Genomic DNA, 16,343 nt, shown 5'->3' on the forward strand with positions numbered 1-16,343 from the left:
CCGAGGCTAGGAATTTAACTCCCTGTTTCGTAGCCTCTGCGGAATGCCCTCTGCCCCGCCCAAACTTGGGGTCTCGGGTTGTACCCCGCCCCGCATCACAAGGCCAGAGACGCGCCGCGCCGTCCTCTTCTCTCGGGGACTCTGCTTTCCAGCTTGGCTTTCTCTCCATGACCGTCTTCCGCCCCGCGCGCCTCCCCTCGCCGTGGCGCCCACGCTGTCCCACTCGCGGGACCACGTGCCTCCGACGTGGGTGCCATCGCCGCACGCCGCACCCCGCATCCGCATCCCGCATCCCGCATCCCGCATCCCGGATTCGCCCGGGGACCAGGTGCGGGACTCTGGGCGCGCAGCTCCCAGCGGCTGGGGGCGGGGTTCCGGCGGCCGGCGGGGCGGGGCGGGGCGGGGCGGGGCGGGGCGGGGCGGCGGGGCGGCCGGGCGGGCACCACCCCCCAGCTGAGCCGGGACTACGGCTGCTGACTCGCCGGCTTCAGAGCTCAGGCGGCGGCGGTTGGCGTAGGGCTCTGCGCAGTTCCAGAGGCTCCGGCCGCTCCAGCGGCCGCGATGGGCGGGCGGCCACGCCAGGGGCGCGGGAGGCGCACGACGTGACCCGCCGGGACTCGGAGCCCGGCCGCGCGAGTGGAGGGTTTGCTGGGCGGGCGCGCGCGGGATCCAGAGCATGCGGGGCGCGGCGCGGGAGGCCGGGGGGCGCGCGGGGCGGCCGTGGCCAGGGCCCCCGTCCCCGCCACCGCTGCCCCTGCCGCTGCCCCTGCCGCTGGCCCTGCTGCTCGCCGTGCTCCTGGGCGGCGCGGGCGCGCAGTACTCGAGTGACCTGTGCAGCTGGAAGGGGAGGTGAGTCCTCGCGGGGCGACCCCACTCGTGGGTCCGCGTCCCTCTCCTCACTCCCCTTCCCAGAGAGTGCGGGGGCTCGGGGGTCCCCTCTCCAGGCGGAACGCTGTCCGCCCTCTGCCCCGGCCGTAGAACAAAAGAGCCCGCGGCGCCCGGGTCCCCGGGTCCCGAGGACGCCCCGGGAGGCGCGCTGGCTGCGCTCGGGTCCGGCCGGGCCGGCAGCCTGCTCGCCCCGCGCCCGGTCGCGCCGGTCTCCACTCGGGTTCCCCACAGCCTCAGCCGCCGGCCCGCGGGCGGGATCGGCCCCCCGGCCTGGAGGAGCCGCGCTTGCGCTCGGGGCCGAGCGGCAAGGAACGGCGGGTCCGCGTGAGGGGGCGGCGGCCCGAGTGGACCGAGCGGGGCTGTGGCAGTGCCCGCAGCGCTGACCGCGTCCGTGCGGACGGAGACCTGTGCGCGGGTCCGAGTGCGGACCTGACCAGGCCCCCCGCCCTCGCCCCGTGAAGGTCAGGCCGCCCTTGGCAGCGCGCGCGCCGGGCTGGCGACCCCCCCTTCGCTCCCCTCCGCGGCGGCGGCCGAGGGCTCTTGTAAGAAAGCTGCAGTGTGACCCGCAGCGAGGAGTGCGGGCCGCCGGTGCGCGCGGGCGGGTGCCGGAGGCGCAGGCACTCGGAGGAGAAACCGCCGCCCCCGGCGCCCTGGCCGCGCTGGCAGCTCGCGGGTGGCGAGGCCAGTCCTGCGCCGCGGAAGTTGCCGATTCGGGAGTTTGCTCGGGGGACGCGCGTCTCCTCCGAAGACGCCGCGGGCTGGGCCGCCTGGGCCCGGTGTCATGGTTCCCGGCGCAGGGCCCCCAGGCCAGCCCCGCTCAGACGCCTCCTGGGGGCGGGGGGCGGGGACGTCACGGGATGGTTTTGGGTGAAGACGGTTTTCCGAGAAGGTGGGGCTGTGCCCGCGCCCTGGGCTCTGCGTCAAGGCAGCCGCTGGTCGGCGCGGCGCTTGCAGACCGGTTCTCCGTGGACGCTGGCGATGACCCGGCAATGACCCTTCCGAGACCGGAGGTCCGAGCCCCGAGGTTGCCCCGACCCCCGCGCCCCTCACATTGGAGCAGGGATAGAGGAGCCGGGCCTGGACCCGGTGGTGGGCAGGTCGGCTCCGAGGAGGGTTGGCCTGGAGATCGCTGGCGCCGGCCGAGAGCTGGTGGGGACCCTCTGACGCCGACCCCTCCGCTGGGGCTGCCCCTGCCCCTGCCCCTGCCTCTGCTAGGAATTTAACTCCCTGTTTCGTAGCCTCTGCGGAATGAATCAGGGCACCCCCAAATGGAGGCTTTGTGGTTCCTGCTTCCACAGATCCAAAGCAGTAACCCATCCCACCTGGTGAGCCTGAGTTTCCGAAGGAGGAGCAAACACCCTCTCCAGGTTCTGGGAGGACTGTACCTGGAGGGCTGAGCCCTGAGGTGGCTGTGATGGGGGAGGGGGGGGGTGTCGGGGGCCAACCAGCTCCTGGAGGTGTTTGCAGAGGGAAGAGGAGTCCCTTCACTTTTTATCACCGGGAGAAGCTGGGACACTTCCCTGAGCCTCTCCCTCCTTCATTGCTAATGCATCCTCCCCCACCAGGCCCCAGAGCCATTGGGGGGATGTGGGGGGCAGCCTGCCAGGCGGCATTCCTAGCCATAAGCCCCGGTGAGCTGTGATTGCACCCCCAGTGATCATATGCTACTTGCTGGGAGCCGGGGTGCTGTTTGCCTGTGGCTTTAAAGACAGCCTCCCCCCCGCTTCACCCCCCCCATATGAGGTGGATTCTGACCCCTGATAGACAGGGGCCTCTCACAGCTGACAGGCTGACATGTGTTTCTGGGTGTTTCTAAGCAGTTAAGTAGGTGTGGGTTTGTTTTTTGTTTAAATTGATTTTGAGAGAGAGAGAGGAACATGAATTTGTTAGTCTAATTATTGACGCACTCATTGCTCGATTCTTATGTGCCCGGACCGGGGATTGAACCCACAGCCTTGGTGTATCTGGACAACACTCTAACCAACTGAGCTAAGTGGGTGGTTTTGAAGTCCATCGCCCATGCTCTTGGACAGGACAGGGCCCTGGTCCTAAAGGTGGACCACTGCCCGGGGCAGAGCACTTACCTACGTCACACCTGGGCTGTCTGTCTCTCCTGCCTTGGGCTTGGCCTGAAACTCTTTCTTTTTTTGTAAACAAGAGGCCATCGTTTCCTCCTGGTGACTCAGGGTCTGCGCCCGCCCCACTGGGGGGAGAGGGGTGTGGGCTCTGCTACCACCACACCACTGACCCCATCGGAAAATTCCCGCATCCACTCGGAACCTGCTGTCTTTTCCACAAAGGTGCTCCCCAGGTGTGGGGCTGTGACACTTACCAGCTCTCTCTCTTTTTTTTTAAGGCAAAAAGCATTAATTTGGTTTAAGTACTCCAAGGTGAAACCAGTCTTCTCCTTCCCTAAGGCTGAGTAGAGCTTTATCACATCAGAAAACAGTTGCTTTTGGGGGGTGGGGGGCTGGATAGATGTCACTTGCATGCCATGTGAATATTGCAACAAAGCATCATCAGGGAACATTCAGGCACTGGTGTGTTTTTGCATAAATAGAGGTTTTTTTCAGGTTTGCTGCAGCGCTGGAAGCTTAGAGGTGGGCAGTGTGGCTCTATTTCCTGGTAGGAACCAGACAGGCCAGGAGTCTTGTCCTTATTCGAAGAGCCAGCAGGCTGGCCGGGCTCAGCTCAGTGTTTGAGTGTCAACCTATGAAACAGGAGGTCACGGTTCGATTCCCGGTCAGGACACAGGCCCAGGTTTCGGGCTCCATCCCCAATGTGGGGCGTGCAGGAGGCAGCCAATCCATGAGTCTCTCTCATCATTGATGTTTCTCTCTCCTCTCTCTCTCTCTCTCTCTCTCTCTCTCTCTCCCTCTCTCCCTCTCTCCCTCTCTCCCTCTCTCCCTTTCTCTCTGAAATAAAAAATAAAAAAAAGAGCCAGCGGTTCCTGGGCTGAGAGACTAGTGGACTGCGGAGGTGTTTGTCCAAATGGGGTCTTGCATGCCACATGGGACTGACATGGTGTGAGCTCTGTGTGGAGTGCCTAGTGGATTCCTGGAGCTCTGGGTGCTTTAGGGAGCTGGGCAGAGCCCAGAGAGCCTGTGGTGGCGCAGACCCTCCGCTGTGGGCCAGTGAGGACGTTGGTTTACGGGGGAAGTAACTGGGGGTGGGGCTCATTTCTTTATGTACTCCTTCATTTTGTTCCTACTTCTCTTTTAGTTGAGCGACTTATGCATAACCAGGGCCAGGTGCACCCCATAAGATGTGCACAGTCCTATATGCAGGCTGGGGGTGGCAGCCCCCAGACTCAGGTCCACCTCCCTGTGGGCCACCCCACGAGGGTTTCCCTGCCCCTGCTTGAGGTGTGGGTGGAGGGTGGCCCTCGCTCCTTCCCCCTCCACGGTTCCGATTAAGGTGCCTTAGTGAGGGATCCAAAGCCTCTGGTATGGGTTCTTCACTCCCTCGACCCCCAGGGCCCCCTTTGCCCCACTGACAGAGAAGGAAAGCCTTAGGCAGAGTGGTTTTTGTGGGAGAGAGGATTGAGAATGGGCGCCTGGGCTCGGGGCAAGGGTTCAACTGCCCCTTGCGGCCGAAGCCCGGAGAGGAGGGGCACTCTAGTAAAGTTTGTTTTGGCTGGGTAAGAGCAGAGCTGATTATAATGATCCGTGGCAACCATTTACCATTTAGTCTAATTTTTCACACAGCATATAATTACGCCCACCCCCACCTGTGTGTCAGATGGGCTTGTGTGCGTTTTATGTGACTGTAATTTGTTAGTCGGTTCCGTGTGTGCAGCCCTGGTAGGCGTCTGAGGCTGGGCTGGCGGCTCCTGACCCCGGGCGTGTGGGGTTAGGAGGGTCACCTCCCGGCACCTCCCTGTGATGTGGCCTGCAGAGTGACTGCGCGCCGCGGGCCCGTCCTGTGGAAAGTGAGGGTTTTGGGAGCCGGGAGCATGAGTCACCACAGTAAATGCAAACCATATGTTCTGTGTTTTCTGCTCGGCAGAAAGGGTTTCTGGTAACGCACTGGGGCCAGGGCTCTGAGTGGAGCTTTGTTTATGCCACGTAAAAATCCCAAGAATGTGGGTGAACCTGTCTGAGAGCTGATCAGAACCCAATTTCATGGAATAGAACACTTAGCCAAGTCACTGGTGGAGTCCCAGGCTGCTTGGTGGTTGTGACGTAGGTGTGTGCACAAGCTGACACTGACATTTGAGTTTGGAGGAGGGGAGAGAAACGGTAACGTTGATGGTTTCAGTTTCTTGAAACATAATGTAATGACTTTACCGTCTCAGGGAGAGCACAGCAGCTTCATTCTTTTCTACTCAGATTCCTCAGGAGGGAATTCAACGTGGTTCTCTGGAAATTCCCCTTGGGAAGACGAGGTGTCTGCTACCCTTTGGCTTCTCCACACTTTTCTTCCCAAGTCTGTCCCCTGGAGAGGACCTTACCTTACTTTCATATCTTTGATGCCATTTGAGTTTATTTTTTAAAATATGATGATCAATGGAGGGTCTTCAGGTTTTCAAGTGAATGAAAAAGCAGTCAAATCATCATCATAAGGAAAATATCAAAAGTATGCCTGCCAGTGAGGCGCTAAAAAACCTGAGCAACGACCCCCAAATGGCTAACATTCCTCACCGATTCATAAGCTGCTCCCTGGAGTGAGTTACTTGTGTGTGTGTGTCCTGGGCACCTCCTGTCGCCTCCTGTCCTTCATGCTCAGTGGGAACTTGGGCTGGTGCCAGAGTTGTCCTGGTGTTTCCTTTTTTAAAAATATTTTTTTATTGATTTCAGAGAGGAAAGGAGAGAGAGAGAGAGAGAGAGAGAGAGAGAGAGAGAGAGAGAGAGAGAGAGAAACATCAATGATCAGATAGAATCATGGATTGGCCTCCTGCACGCCCGTTCCCCCCACCCCCCAGGGGATCAAGCCCTCCACCTGGGCATGTGCCCTGACCCTTTAGTCCACACGCCAACACTCTATCCACTGAGTCAAGCCAGCTAAAGCCAGCTAGGGCCTCCTGGTGTTCCCTTGATTGTGTTTTGGAAGATCCATCCTTTCCCTGGTTCTCACCTGCACTGGGGCCCTGCAGCTACAGCCCAGCAGGCCAGCAATACGGAGTGTCCTTTGTAGGGAGGGCCTGAGGGCGCTGGCTGCCCCTCGCCTGGAGCAGCCAGTGCTGGAGCGGGAGGTGGTGCAGGAGAGCGGGGTGGTGCCCAGGCTGACACTGTCCCCTCTCCACAGCGGGCTGACCCACGAGGCCCACAGGAAAGAGGTGGAGCAGGTGTACCTGCGCTGCTCGGCGGGCACCGTGGAGTGGATGTACCCGACAGGCGCTCTCAGCGTCAACCTGCGGCCCAACGTTGTCTCGCCCTCCCGCCCCCTGACTCTGTGCATCAAGCCCCTTGGGGACGCCTCTGGGGCCAATATTTATTTGGAGAAAACTGGAGCGCTGAACCTGCTGTTCCGGGACGGGGACCATGGGCCTGGCCAGGTGCGCTGCTTCGGCTTCCAGCAGGGCAGCCTGTTCGTGGAGGCGACGCCCCAGCAGGACATCCGCCGGAGGACCACGGGCTTCCAGTACGAGCTGAGCAGCCGGCCCACCGGCTTGGATCTGCACGCTCTGTCAGGTGGGTGATGCCGGGGTTGGTGGGTGGGCTCCCGGCTGCCCCCCTCCTCAGCCCAGGTCCTTCTCATTTGCCAGACTTCTCTGACTTTCTCCCGGCCCCCTCGGCACAGCCTCTGTGGGAGTTCCCCAGGGTGTACCTCAGACCTGGGGGAGGCCAGAGGCATTGTGGTGCTAGCGGACGGGCCCTCCTGGGGGGGTACCTGTGCAGTGTCGTGGGTGTTGGATGTAGGTGTACTGCCTGCGTTCTGGAAAGTTCTTGTTTGGACTCCGCAAGACCTTCATCTCCTAGGGGTGTGTTTGCGGAGGGTAACCAGCATCCCAAGAAGGGCCGCAGGTCAGGGCTGTGATGGGCCCTCACCCGTCATGTGCTCTTCTTCCACGGACTCGTCGTGACTCATTGGAAGTGGGTGCTGTTACCATTCAAACAATGGCCGCAGCATTTCCTCTGACACAAGCTGGTCGAGCGTTTCTGGCCTTGGGTGCAGCCCCTGGAACGTCAGGTTTTGGGTGGGAATTGAGGCTGATCCACATCCCAGGTGGAAAACAGTGACATCCTGAACCCTGGGCCAGTCCCAGGGTCTGGAGGAATTTTGTGGGGGTGTGTCTCTGGAGATTCCAGTAACGTGCCATAGTGGGGCTGCAGTGGGCACCCGGCAGGCAGGAGCCCCTGCTGCTGGCCCTTTTGAAGGGGCTGGGAGGATCTGGGAGCCGGGGCGGGTCTGGAGGGGCCTCTCGGTGGCCAAGGGTGTGTGTGTTCACGTGGGAAGGTGGTGAGCTGCCTTTAGATTTCCATCCCCTTTTCTCCGGAGGAAAGCAGACAGCTCTGCCAGGTGCTGGGTGGAGGCAGGGTTGGCCTTGGAAAGTTTCGTGGATGGAGATGGAAGAGGAGCCCAAGACCCCGAGATGCTCATACCGGGCAGGTCCCACCCTGGGGGCCAGGCCCCCCTCTCCCTCTGAGGCACAGAGGACGACAGTGTCCCAATGTGTTGGGTGATGTTTAGGGTGGGGCTGCCAGATATCTGTGTCAATTCCAGGAGCAAGATGCCTTTCGGGTGTGTGCACGTGTGTGCCTGTGTGTGTACATGTATGCATGTGTGTGTGTTGTCCTGGGAGCTGTTTTCTTGGTGGCCAGCTGGGCTGATGGTCAGGTGGGGGCCAGGCCCATGCACTGTTAACGCCCCACAGTGAGAGGACGCCCCCAAGTGGAGAGTGACGTGCCCCCAAGTGGCAGCAAGGGTCAGGCATGGAACGGAGACTCTGGGAGTCCCAGGGCTCTGGGAGCTGGGGGATCGGGGCATCTCTTCTGCCCGGGGTGTTCGCCTTTCATCTTTCATCGGGGCACAGCCCCTAAGCCTTTAATGCTGGGTGTGAAATGTGGAATGTCGGCACTGGCCATCTGGCGGCCGTGACGTCCCTGAGCCAGGCGGGCTCTCGGAAGAGAGCATGGCTGCCGGCTCCGTCCTGCTCTGGCCCTGGCTACCCAAGGCCTTGGTGACCCCGGAGACCATGGATGTACCTGGGAGTGAGCACCCGCCTTCTCCCGCTGATGAGCCGCGTGAGTGACAGTTGTGCTGACTTCTGAGGGAGAGGCTCCTGGCTGAGTCCTGGCAGGAGGTGTGAGCTGTTGCCCACCGCACCTCTGACTGGTTGGCTGGGAGTGTTTACAGCACGTGTTGGCCCCCTGGCCACTGGGGTTGCGTAGTCAGCTTTCTCGATGAACCACTAGCCAAGAAAGGAGAGGCAGGCAGTCCCTGGACAGGTGCAGACGGCGGGCAGTGGGAGGAGACCCAGCCCAGGGGGAGTGGGATTTGGTTGCCACAGGCTCCCTGTGCACCCCCCAACCCTCACCGCCTCTGTGGGCCTCGCCAGGGCACCTGAGTAACATGGACGCCCCTTCCATGGCAGTGACCCCATCTGGCAGGACGTGAAAGGCAGGGAGCAGCCAGATGCAGCTCCGGGCCATGCCTGGAACATCGGTTGGGGTCTCGGGGTAGAACCTGGCCTGGCTGCTGGGGGGACTGTCCTTCCCGGTGTTCCAACACTCAAGGAAACAGGCACTCCAGGACTCGCCATCACCCAGTGGGCTGGTGGGTGTGTGGGGGTGACCAGCCAGGGAGGGAGGGGGGTCACTGCGTCAGGCACTGGGGAACCAAGACAGACCTTGTGTCCCCGGTTCGTGTGGGGCAGCCCAGGGGGGCCCCGGATTCCAGTCTGTTTTTTTACTGCTGAGGGGGCGAGTAGCGGGCTCACCACTTGGACACGTCCACGCTCTGGGCTCCTGGAACGTCCACCTACAGCATCCCCACCTCCGGGAGCAGACAAGGGGGAGACAGCGGAATTTCAGATCCACGGCTGGAGGGTGGGCAGAAGCCCACGGCCCTCGTGCTGACTGTGAACACATGGAAATCGCGCCATCACAGGCTCAGGGGCACCAGAGGTGATGGGGTCCCACAGGCCTGATGGGCCTCATCTCCTGTCCCCTTTAAAACCCGCTCTGTTTGATGAGCTGGGGGCAGATGAGCCCCAGGGTGGTCCCAGGGGTGCACAGCCCCCTGCTGAGGGGCCCTCTCTGGCACCTCGGCGTTTGGGGGTGGCCCTGATGGCCGTGGGGGTGAGTAGCAAAGTTCAGAAGGAGCGTGGAGAAACTTCAGTGTTGCCGGGAAACAGGAAAGGAGAAAACTTTGTATTTTTGCAAGGATCGTTTATTTCCTGCCTCGGCGGCTTCTCTGGCCTCTGTAATTATTGTGTAATTTTTCGCCTTGCCCATTTGGGGTGGAAGGGTGTGGCCTTCCTGGCGAGGAAGAGGTCGGGAGGGAGCAGGACAGGAGGAGGTGCTGGCGGCCAGCTGGGACCCTGGCGGGGTCTCCTGGGGCCTGGGGTTGTGCGACCTCAGAGGTGGAGGAGGTTGATCGTTGGAGGCGGCTCCAGAGCCTTTGCCGGCAGCTCAGCACCTGCTTGGTCTCCGTGAATACGGACCAGGATCCAGCTGCGTTCACTGCATTCTGGTGTCTCCCTTCTCCTCACTCCCTGTTACAGCTCAGCATCTACTGCCCGCCTGTCCCCAGCTGACCCGCTGGGTGCCCTCACGCACGGTTTTCTCTCTGGAAATTGTGTTTGTCCACCAGGTTGTCCTTACGCGGGCAGTTCGGACCTGGGTCCATCTGACCATCTGCAAGCCCCTCAGGGCGGCAAGTTTCTGACAGAAGGCACCCGCCCACTCCCTCCCTCCTGCGCCTGCGTCCTCACCTGGGTCCCTGTGTCCTCACCTTCACCTAGGTGACTGCATCCTCATCTGAGTCCCCGTGTTCTTACCTGGGCCCCTGCATGGCCCTGACCTGTCTCCCTGACCCTGTTATTTTCTCCTTCGTTCAGTTCATTTTATGTACATTCCAGAGTAACCTTCCTGGGACGTCCACACCCCAGCCCTCCCCTCTCCATGAGACACGGGCCAGCATTCCAACCAGCCTGCTGGCCACCCCTCCCCGGCTCCCCGTAAGGAAAGGAGATTGGATGTGCCTGAGACCAGTGCATTCCACAGCCTTTATGAGCCCGACTCCGATTAATAATTGTTTCCAGATTGCTTCTCTTGGCGTCCACAGACTGGGTTTCCACAAAGGTGACCTCTGCTTTGTGAAGCTCAGAGTTGTAGGAGGGAAGTCTCCAGGGTGATGCTTTATTAGCTCAGCCGTCGATGGTATCGGCTCATTGGGGCTTCTCAGGGCTGCTGACTGCCTTCCCCCAGGGCCTCCGGGTCCCCACACCTTCTGCAGTGGGGCTGGGAGTGAGCCAGGGAGGCTAGTGTCCACCTCTGTCCTCAGCCCTCAGCCCTCAGCCGAGGTCCCAGGGCCCGTGATCCTTGTAGAGGGCATAGCTCCAGGCTGGGTCACAAGCGCCCAGGCCTAGGGTCTGATCACAGTGTGTAGCCTGGGCCCCCTCGACTACTGCCTCTGGGGTGGTGCCCCTGGCCTAGCTCTGCTGGCTCGGATCCTGGGACATGCTGTGGAGGGCTTGCACAGATCCTCACCTCCCACCTACCTGCGCTGCACCCATCGCACACCTGGTGGCTGAGGGGAACCTGCCTTCTGGGGAGAGCTGCCGAGGCCGGCCCCCTCTAGCAGAGGGACCCCAGGCTGGGGCCTCTGATCCCATGGGCATTGGGTATGCCAGCCAGGATGGGAAGTCACCACTGCTCCCCGCCTCTTGCTCACAGGCCAGAATAAAACCAGGGGTACACGAGCCCTCAGAGCTGGCTGTGCTATGTGCTCCTTCGTCATCATGCCCACCTTGCGGCTCCATGGGCAGCAGGTCCACAGTGGGCGAGAGGGATGAAGGGTCCCCAGTTGGCCACCCTCTTTTTTTTAAATCCTCACCTGAAGATATGTTTTTATTCATTTTAGAAAGAGAGGGAGAGAGAGAGAGAGGAGAGAGAGAGAGAGAGAGAGAGAGAGAGAGAGAGAGAGAGAGAGAGAGACATGGATGCCAGAGAGAAATACCGATTGGTTGCCTCCTGTATGTGCCCCCACCACCCGGATCGAACCGCAACCTTTTGCTGTATGGGGTGGCACTCCAACCAACTGAGCCACCCGCCAGGGCTCACCACCCCTTTTTTAAGATAGGCCTTGAGGCTGGGGTCCACTCCTGCAGGCCGAGGCTGCAGGCAGGCAGAGGCTTGGGGTTTGGAGCTGGGCGGGGAGGTGCCTGCCTGGAGGCTGGGTGGACTCGGCTTCCATCCCATTCAACAGGTTGTTCTTGCTCTGCAGCTCCTGATAACTTCACAGGAGCCGGGCGGTGAGGGGGGGTGAGTCAGGCCTCGCTGAGCTGCACCCACACTGCCCGGAGGCGGACGGCGGCACCAGCTCTCTGGACACTCACGTCCACCCCAGGCACCGCAGAGACACTGTGTGCCGGGCCCCATGGCCACGCACATCCCGGCCCCGGAGGCCTCTCTGCTGCTGCTCGTCTGTGCCTTGCCTGGTCCCCCCAGGTCCCCGAGTCACTGCTGCTCCTGGAGGGGGTCGGGCAGCCCCTGCTCAGCCCTGTTCTAAGGCTGCAAGGGCAGCCAACCAGGCACCCAGACAGGATTAGGTCGTCCAGGCCCAGTGAGTGCCAAGGCCAGGGACGTTCTGGGGCCTTTAGAACAGGAAAGGGTCGTGGGGGGGCCTCAAGTTTCTATGGAGTCAGGAGAATTGGTGCAAAAACTCAGAAACTCAAACTGGGTGAGGGAGAGGCCTTGAAAGGAGCAATGTGGCAGTCAAGTAATAAATTGTTATTTTCCCAGATCCACCGAGTAGAGGAGTGCACTGTCCCTGGGGAGTCCTAGGTTTCCGCCTCCCCCACCCCCAACCCCACACCTTTCTGAGACCTTGTGCCCACCTGAGAGGAGGGGGAAGGGCTGGGGGAGCAGGGCTTTTCGTAAGGCCTGTCTGGCTGGGGGAAGCCAGCCCCACCCAGGTAGGAGTTTCAGGGAACTAGGGATTCTGTGATTGGGCTGCTCTGAAAGGCATTTGGAGGTGTTTAGAGGGGTCACTGGGGACCAAGGACAGGAGGGGTCTGAGGAGGGGGAGTTAGGAGGGTTCTAGGGCCTCGTTAAGGACACCTTTACTAGGTGTACCGGTTAATAATGCGGATTTTTTTTGATAGATGGAGTTACACACATGTTGATATGTATGCGATTGGATATGTATGCTGTTGTATTGCTCCTTCAGATCACCACTTGTTCTCATCGACGGCACATGCACTTTCTGAGCAGCACTTCAAAACGTATGAAGAAGTAGAAAATTGGGTCTCTGAATGGCTTGCCTCAAAACAAGAAAAGTTCTGTTGGGACAGTCTCCACAAATTACCTGAAAGATGGAGAAAATGTGTAGCTAGCGATGGACGTTGCTTTGAATAAAGCACTTTCAATGTTTCTCTTGAAATTATCATGTTTTCTTTGATTACAAAATCCACATTATTACGGTTAATAATGCAGATTAACTATTAACTGGTTAATAATTCGGATTAACTATTAACCCGTTAATATTTGGATTAATTATTAACTGGTTAATAGTGCAGATTAACTATTAACTGGTTAATAATATGGGTTAACTATTAACCGGTTTAATAATGCAGATTTTGTGATCCAAAGAAAACACGATAATTTCAAGAGAAACATTGAAAGTGCTTTATTCAAAGCAACGTCCATCGCTAGCTACACATTTCCCCCATCTTTCAGGTAATTTGTGGAGACCGTCCCAATAGAACTTTTCTTGTTTTGAGGCAGACCATTCAGAGACCCAAATTTCCACTTCTTTGTACTGGTTTTGAAGTATGTGATGGTGCATCTTCTGGCTCATTCTGGTCGTTTTACGATCAAAGCGTGGTTCAAATTGATTATTTGTTGTCGGTAGCGATCAGTGTTAACGGTTTCACTTGGTTTTAGAAGCTCATAATACACCACACCTTCCTGATCCCACCAAATGCAGAGCATTGTCTTCTTTCCGAAGTGATTTGGCCTTGCAGTCGATGTTGATGGTTGACCTGGATCAACCCATGATTTTGTGCATTTGGGATTCTCAAAATAAATCCACTCTCATCGCCAGTCACAATTCGATGCAAAAAAGACTTTCTTTCGTGCCGTTGAAGCAACATTTTACTGATGACTTTTCGGTTTTCCATTTGTCTTTTGTTCAATTGATGTGGCACCCATTTTCCTTCCTTTAAAATCTTTCCCATTGATTGTAAACGATTGGAAATTGTTTGCTGAGCAACGTTTAATCTTTCTGCAAGTTATTTTTGAGTTTGACACGCATCTTCATCCAATAATGCTTGCAATTGTTGGTCTTCAAACTTTTTCGGTTGACCTGGACGTTCTTTGTCTTTCACATCGAAATCATCACTTTTAAAGCGTTTAAACCAGCGGTCACAGGGATCTTGAGATGGAGCGTGTTCACCATAAGCTTCCCGAAGGATACGATCACTTTCAGCAGCACTTTTCTTCAAAATAATGAATTAAAACTTCCCGCAAATGCTCTTTTTTTTTTTTTTTGGCACGAAATTCGACATTTTTTTTTTTTTAAATATTTTTTATTGATTTTTTACAGAGAGGAAGGGAGAGAGATAGTTAGAAACATCGATGAGAGAGAAACATCGATCAGCCGCCTCCCGCACATCTCCCACCGGGGATGTGCCCGCAACCCAGGCACATGCCCCTGACCGGAACCGAACCCGGGACCCTTCAGTCCGCAGGCCAACGCTCTATCCACTGAGCCAAACCGGTTTCGGCGAAATTCGACATTTTTAAGCGTAAAAATATGATGTTAACACCTTCAGAAAATTTGACATATGAAGTTTTGAACATGTTGTCAATAAAACAAAATAGCATACTATCAAATCGCATATATCTCAACATATGTGTAACTCCATCTATGGAAAAACATCCGCGTTATTAACCGGTACACCTGGTAGGCTGCGGCCTCCCAGGCAGTCTCCGCCCCCTGTGGAACGGAGGCAGGAGGAGGGCTGGGGAGCAGGCAGCGTGTGAGTGGTCGGCCCTGGCGTTTCAAGGTGTGGCTGCGGAGGCGGAGTGATGGTAGCACTGCCTCGGGCCAGCGGAAGGACAGGCTTTGCTCAGTGCAGGCTGGTCTGCATTGGTGTTGGGCATGGAAGGATTTCACCGAGCCCAGTAGCTGCTCTGACCACTGAGTGGGGACAGGCCAGTCCTGCACTGGGCGGTGGGCCTGGGGGCCCTGCAGTCAGCCCCCTGCCCGCACGCTGAGACCACGGTGTGATTCTGGCGCCTGGGGTCATAGTGGCGCTGCCGGAAATCAGAGCCCCTTTGGGGTGTGGAGGGGCCCCACCATGGGGCAGGTGTGTATCCATGCACGTCCACGCCCTCCTGATGCTCCCCCTCCCTGCCCTCTCCTGCAGCTCCCTGCCGGCCCTGCAGTGACACCGAGGTGCTCCTGGCAGTCTGCACCAGTGACTTCGGTGAGTGCCCTGGTTCCCGCCGCGGGGAGGGCGCCCCACCTGGTCCCAGAGAACCTTCCAGCACTGGCACCAACCTCTGCAGGGAGGAGGCTGTGAGGACCCTGGGCTTGGTGCCCCTCATCTGTGGGTCACAGGGCTGCATCCCCGTGACTCCAGCCCCAGGGAAGGGACCTAGCGCAGGGCAGGGAGAGGGCTGGGAATTCCTGTTATTTCAGGTGATCAGGGGGCAGTGTCCCACTTTGCATGTGACGTCATCGCTCTGGAAGCCTCACCTCAGAGCCTCACCCTCCACCAGGCCCCTGCAGGGGCCATAGTGGGAGCTCCAGGTCTGGTAGGATCCATGGCCGAGGTCAGGGACTCAGTTCTGGCAGAGGATGGCAGCTGGCACACTAGGTGCCCTGAGCCCCGAGCCCAGCCACCTGAGGGCAAGTTCCAGTGGAACTGTAAGCTTCTTGCTGGGCCCACAGGGCGGACCCTTTGTAATGAGCCCTCTCTCTGCCCTGTCCTCCCTCACCCTCCGCCCCTGAGCATCACCCATCTCCGGTCTTGATGCAGATCTTGTGTGTTAGCTCTCGTTACTGTTCTTGTCCCGACAGGAACATCTGACGCACCAAGTGGCTTAGTTCTTCCATGTACTCCCACATGAGTGGCTGGGCCTCCTCCCTCTGACAGAGCCGAGTGCGGGGACCACCCCAGGCAGCCTCACGCCCAGGAGCTGTCCTTTCTTTTTTTAAAATCCTCACCCGAGGATATTTGCCATGGATTTTTAGAGAGAGTGGAAGAGAGAGGGAAAGACAGAGAGAAACATCAGTGTGAGAGAAACACATCGATTAGTTGCCTCCTGCATGTGCCCCAACCAGGGCCTGGGTGGGGAGGACTCTTCAACCCGGGCATGTGTCCTTGACCAGAATCGAACCCGGGACCCCTTGGTCCACGGGCCAACGCTCTATCCACTGAGCCAAAGCGGCAAGGGCAGGAGTTGTCTCTTTAAGGAGAATTTCTGGGATGCAGAGGTCAGGACCGGCTTCTATCCCAGGGCCTGCTCACACTGAATGGCAGCGCGCTGTTTGCTCAATGGGCATCCTTGCCCACCTCACTGGCCTGGCCCCACCCATCTCCCTGACCCGTGTCCTCCCCTCCGCAGTGGTCCGAGGAGCCATCCAGGACGTCACCCACGCCCCTGAGCGGCAGGAGTCGGCCATCCACCTGCACGTGAGCCGCATCTACCGGCAGAAGAGCAGGGTGTTCCGTGCGGCGCCCGGGGGCGGCTGGCGGGGCCGCATCTCCACGTTGCTGGCCTGCGGCGTCCGGCCCGGGCGTGGCGAGTTCCTCTTCACGGGACACATGCACTTTGGGGAGGCCCGGCTCGGCTGCGCCCCACGCCTAGAGGACTTCCAGCGGATGTACCAGGACGCAGAGGCGCGGGGGCTGAACCCCTGTGAGATGGCTGTGGAGTGATAGCGGGGTGGCTGCGGGGTGACCGAATTATTGGGGTGGGCGCCTGGCGACCATGTGTGGAGTCCGATGCACGAGGTTCCAGCCAAGGAGACCCCAACCAATTGGTTGGAAATGCTGTAAAATGCAAACTAAGTTATTATATTTTTTTTAAAAAAAGAAATGCCCATAGGAAACACTCGCGTGCCTTTGTGCGCCGTTGCAAGTGGTTTTTCAGAGACACCTGACTTCATTGCCTTTGGCTGGTGTTTGGGCGGCCGTGGCCCAGGCGAACCCCAGCACCAGGCTTGTGCAAAGCTTGCCTGTGTTCACAGTGTGTCTTACCACGGAGACCTGTGGAGCCAAATACTTGTCATTGTTTTCATTTGGTTTTTGCTTTTTGAAGGACATGGTTTGCCAG

The 16,343-nt window shown here is 58.6% G+C and overlaps 1 protein-coding gene across 3 annotated transcripts; it reads left to right on the forward strand.

The window, feature by feature from the left end:
• The first annotated feature begins 476 nt into the window (after window positions 1–476).
• Window positions 477–16,114, forward strand: METRNL (meteorin like, glial cell differentiation regulator). Of its 3 annotated transcripts, XM_036303673.1 has the most exons (5): window positions 477–849; window positions 2,127–2,213; window positions 6,136–6,521; window positions 14,429–14,488; window positions 15,633–16,114. In XM_036303673.1, the coding sequence occupies exons 1-5, from the start codon at window positions 677–679 to the stop codon at window positions 15,944–15,946; spliced, it is 1,020 nt and encodes a 339-aa protein (XP_036159566.1). In that variant the 5' UTR covers window positions 477–676; the 3' UTR covers window positions 15,947–16,114. The 3 variants fall into 3 exon arrangements, with proteins under 3 accessions (XP_036159566.1, XP_036159567.1, XP_036159568.1); XM_036303674.1 differs by lacking the exon at window positions 2,127–2,213 and having other exon boundaries at window positions 479–849; XM_036303675.1 differs by lacking the exons at window positions 477–849; window positions 2,127–2,213 and adding an exon at window positions 3,766–5,554.
• The last annotated feature ends 229 nt before the right edge of the window (window positions 16,115–16,343 follow it).

This window comes from Myotis myotis, unplaced genomic scaffold (genome assembly GCF_014108235.1).
Source record: "Myotis myotis isolate mMyoMyo1 unplaced genomic scaffold, mMyoMyo1.p scaffold_m19_p_38, whole genome shotgun sequence".
NCBI classification, from domain to species: domain Eukaryota; kingdom Metazoa; phylum Chordata; class Mammalia; order Chiroptera; family Vespertilionidae; genus Myotis; species Myotis myotis.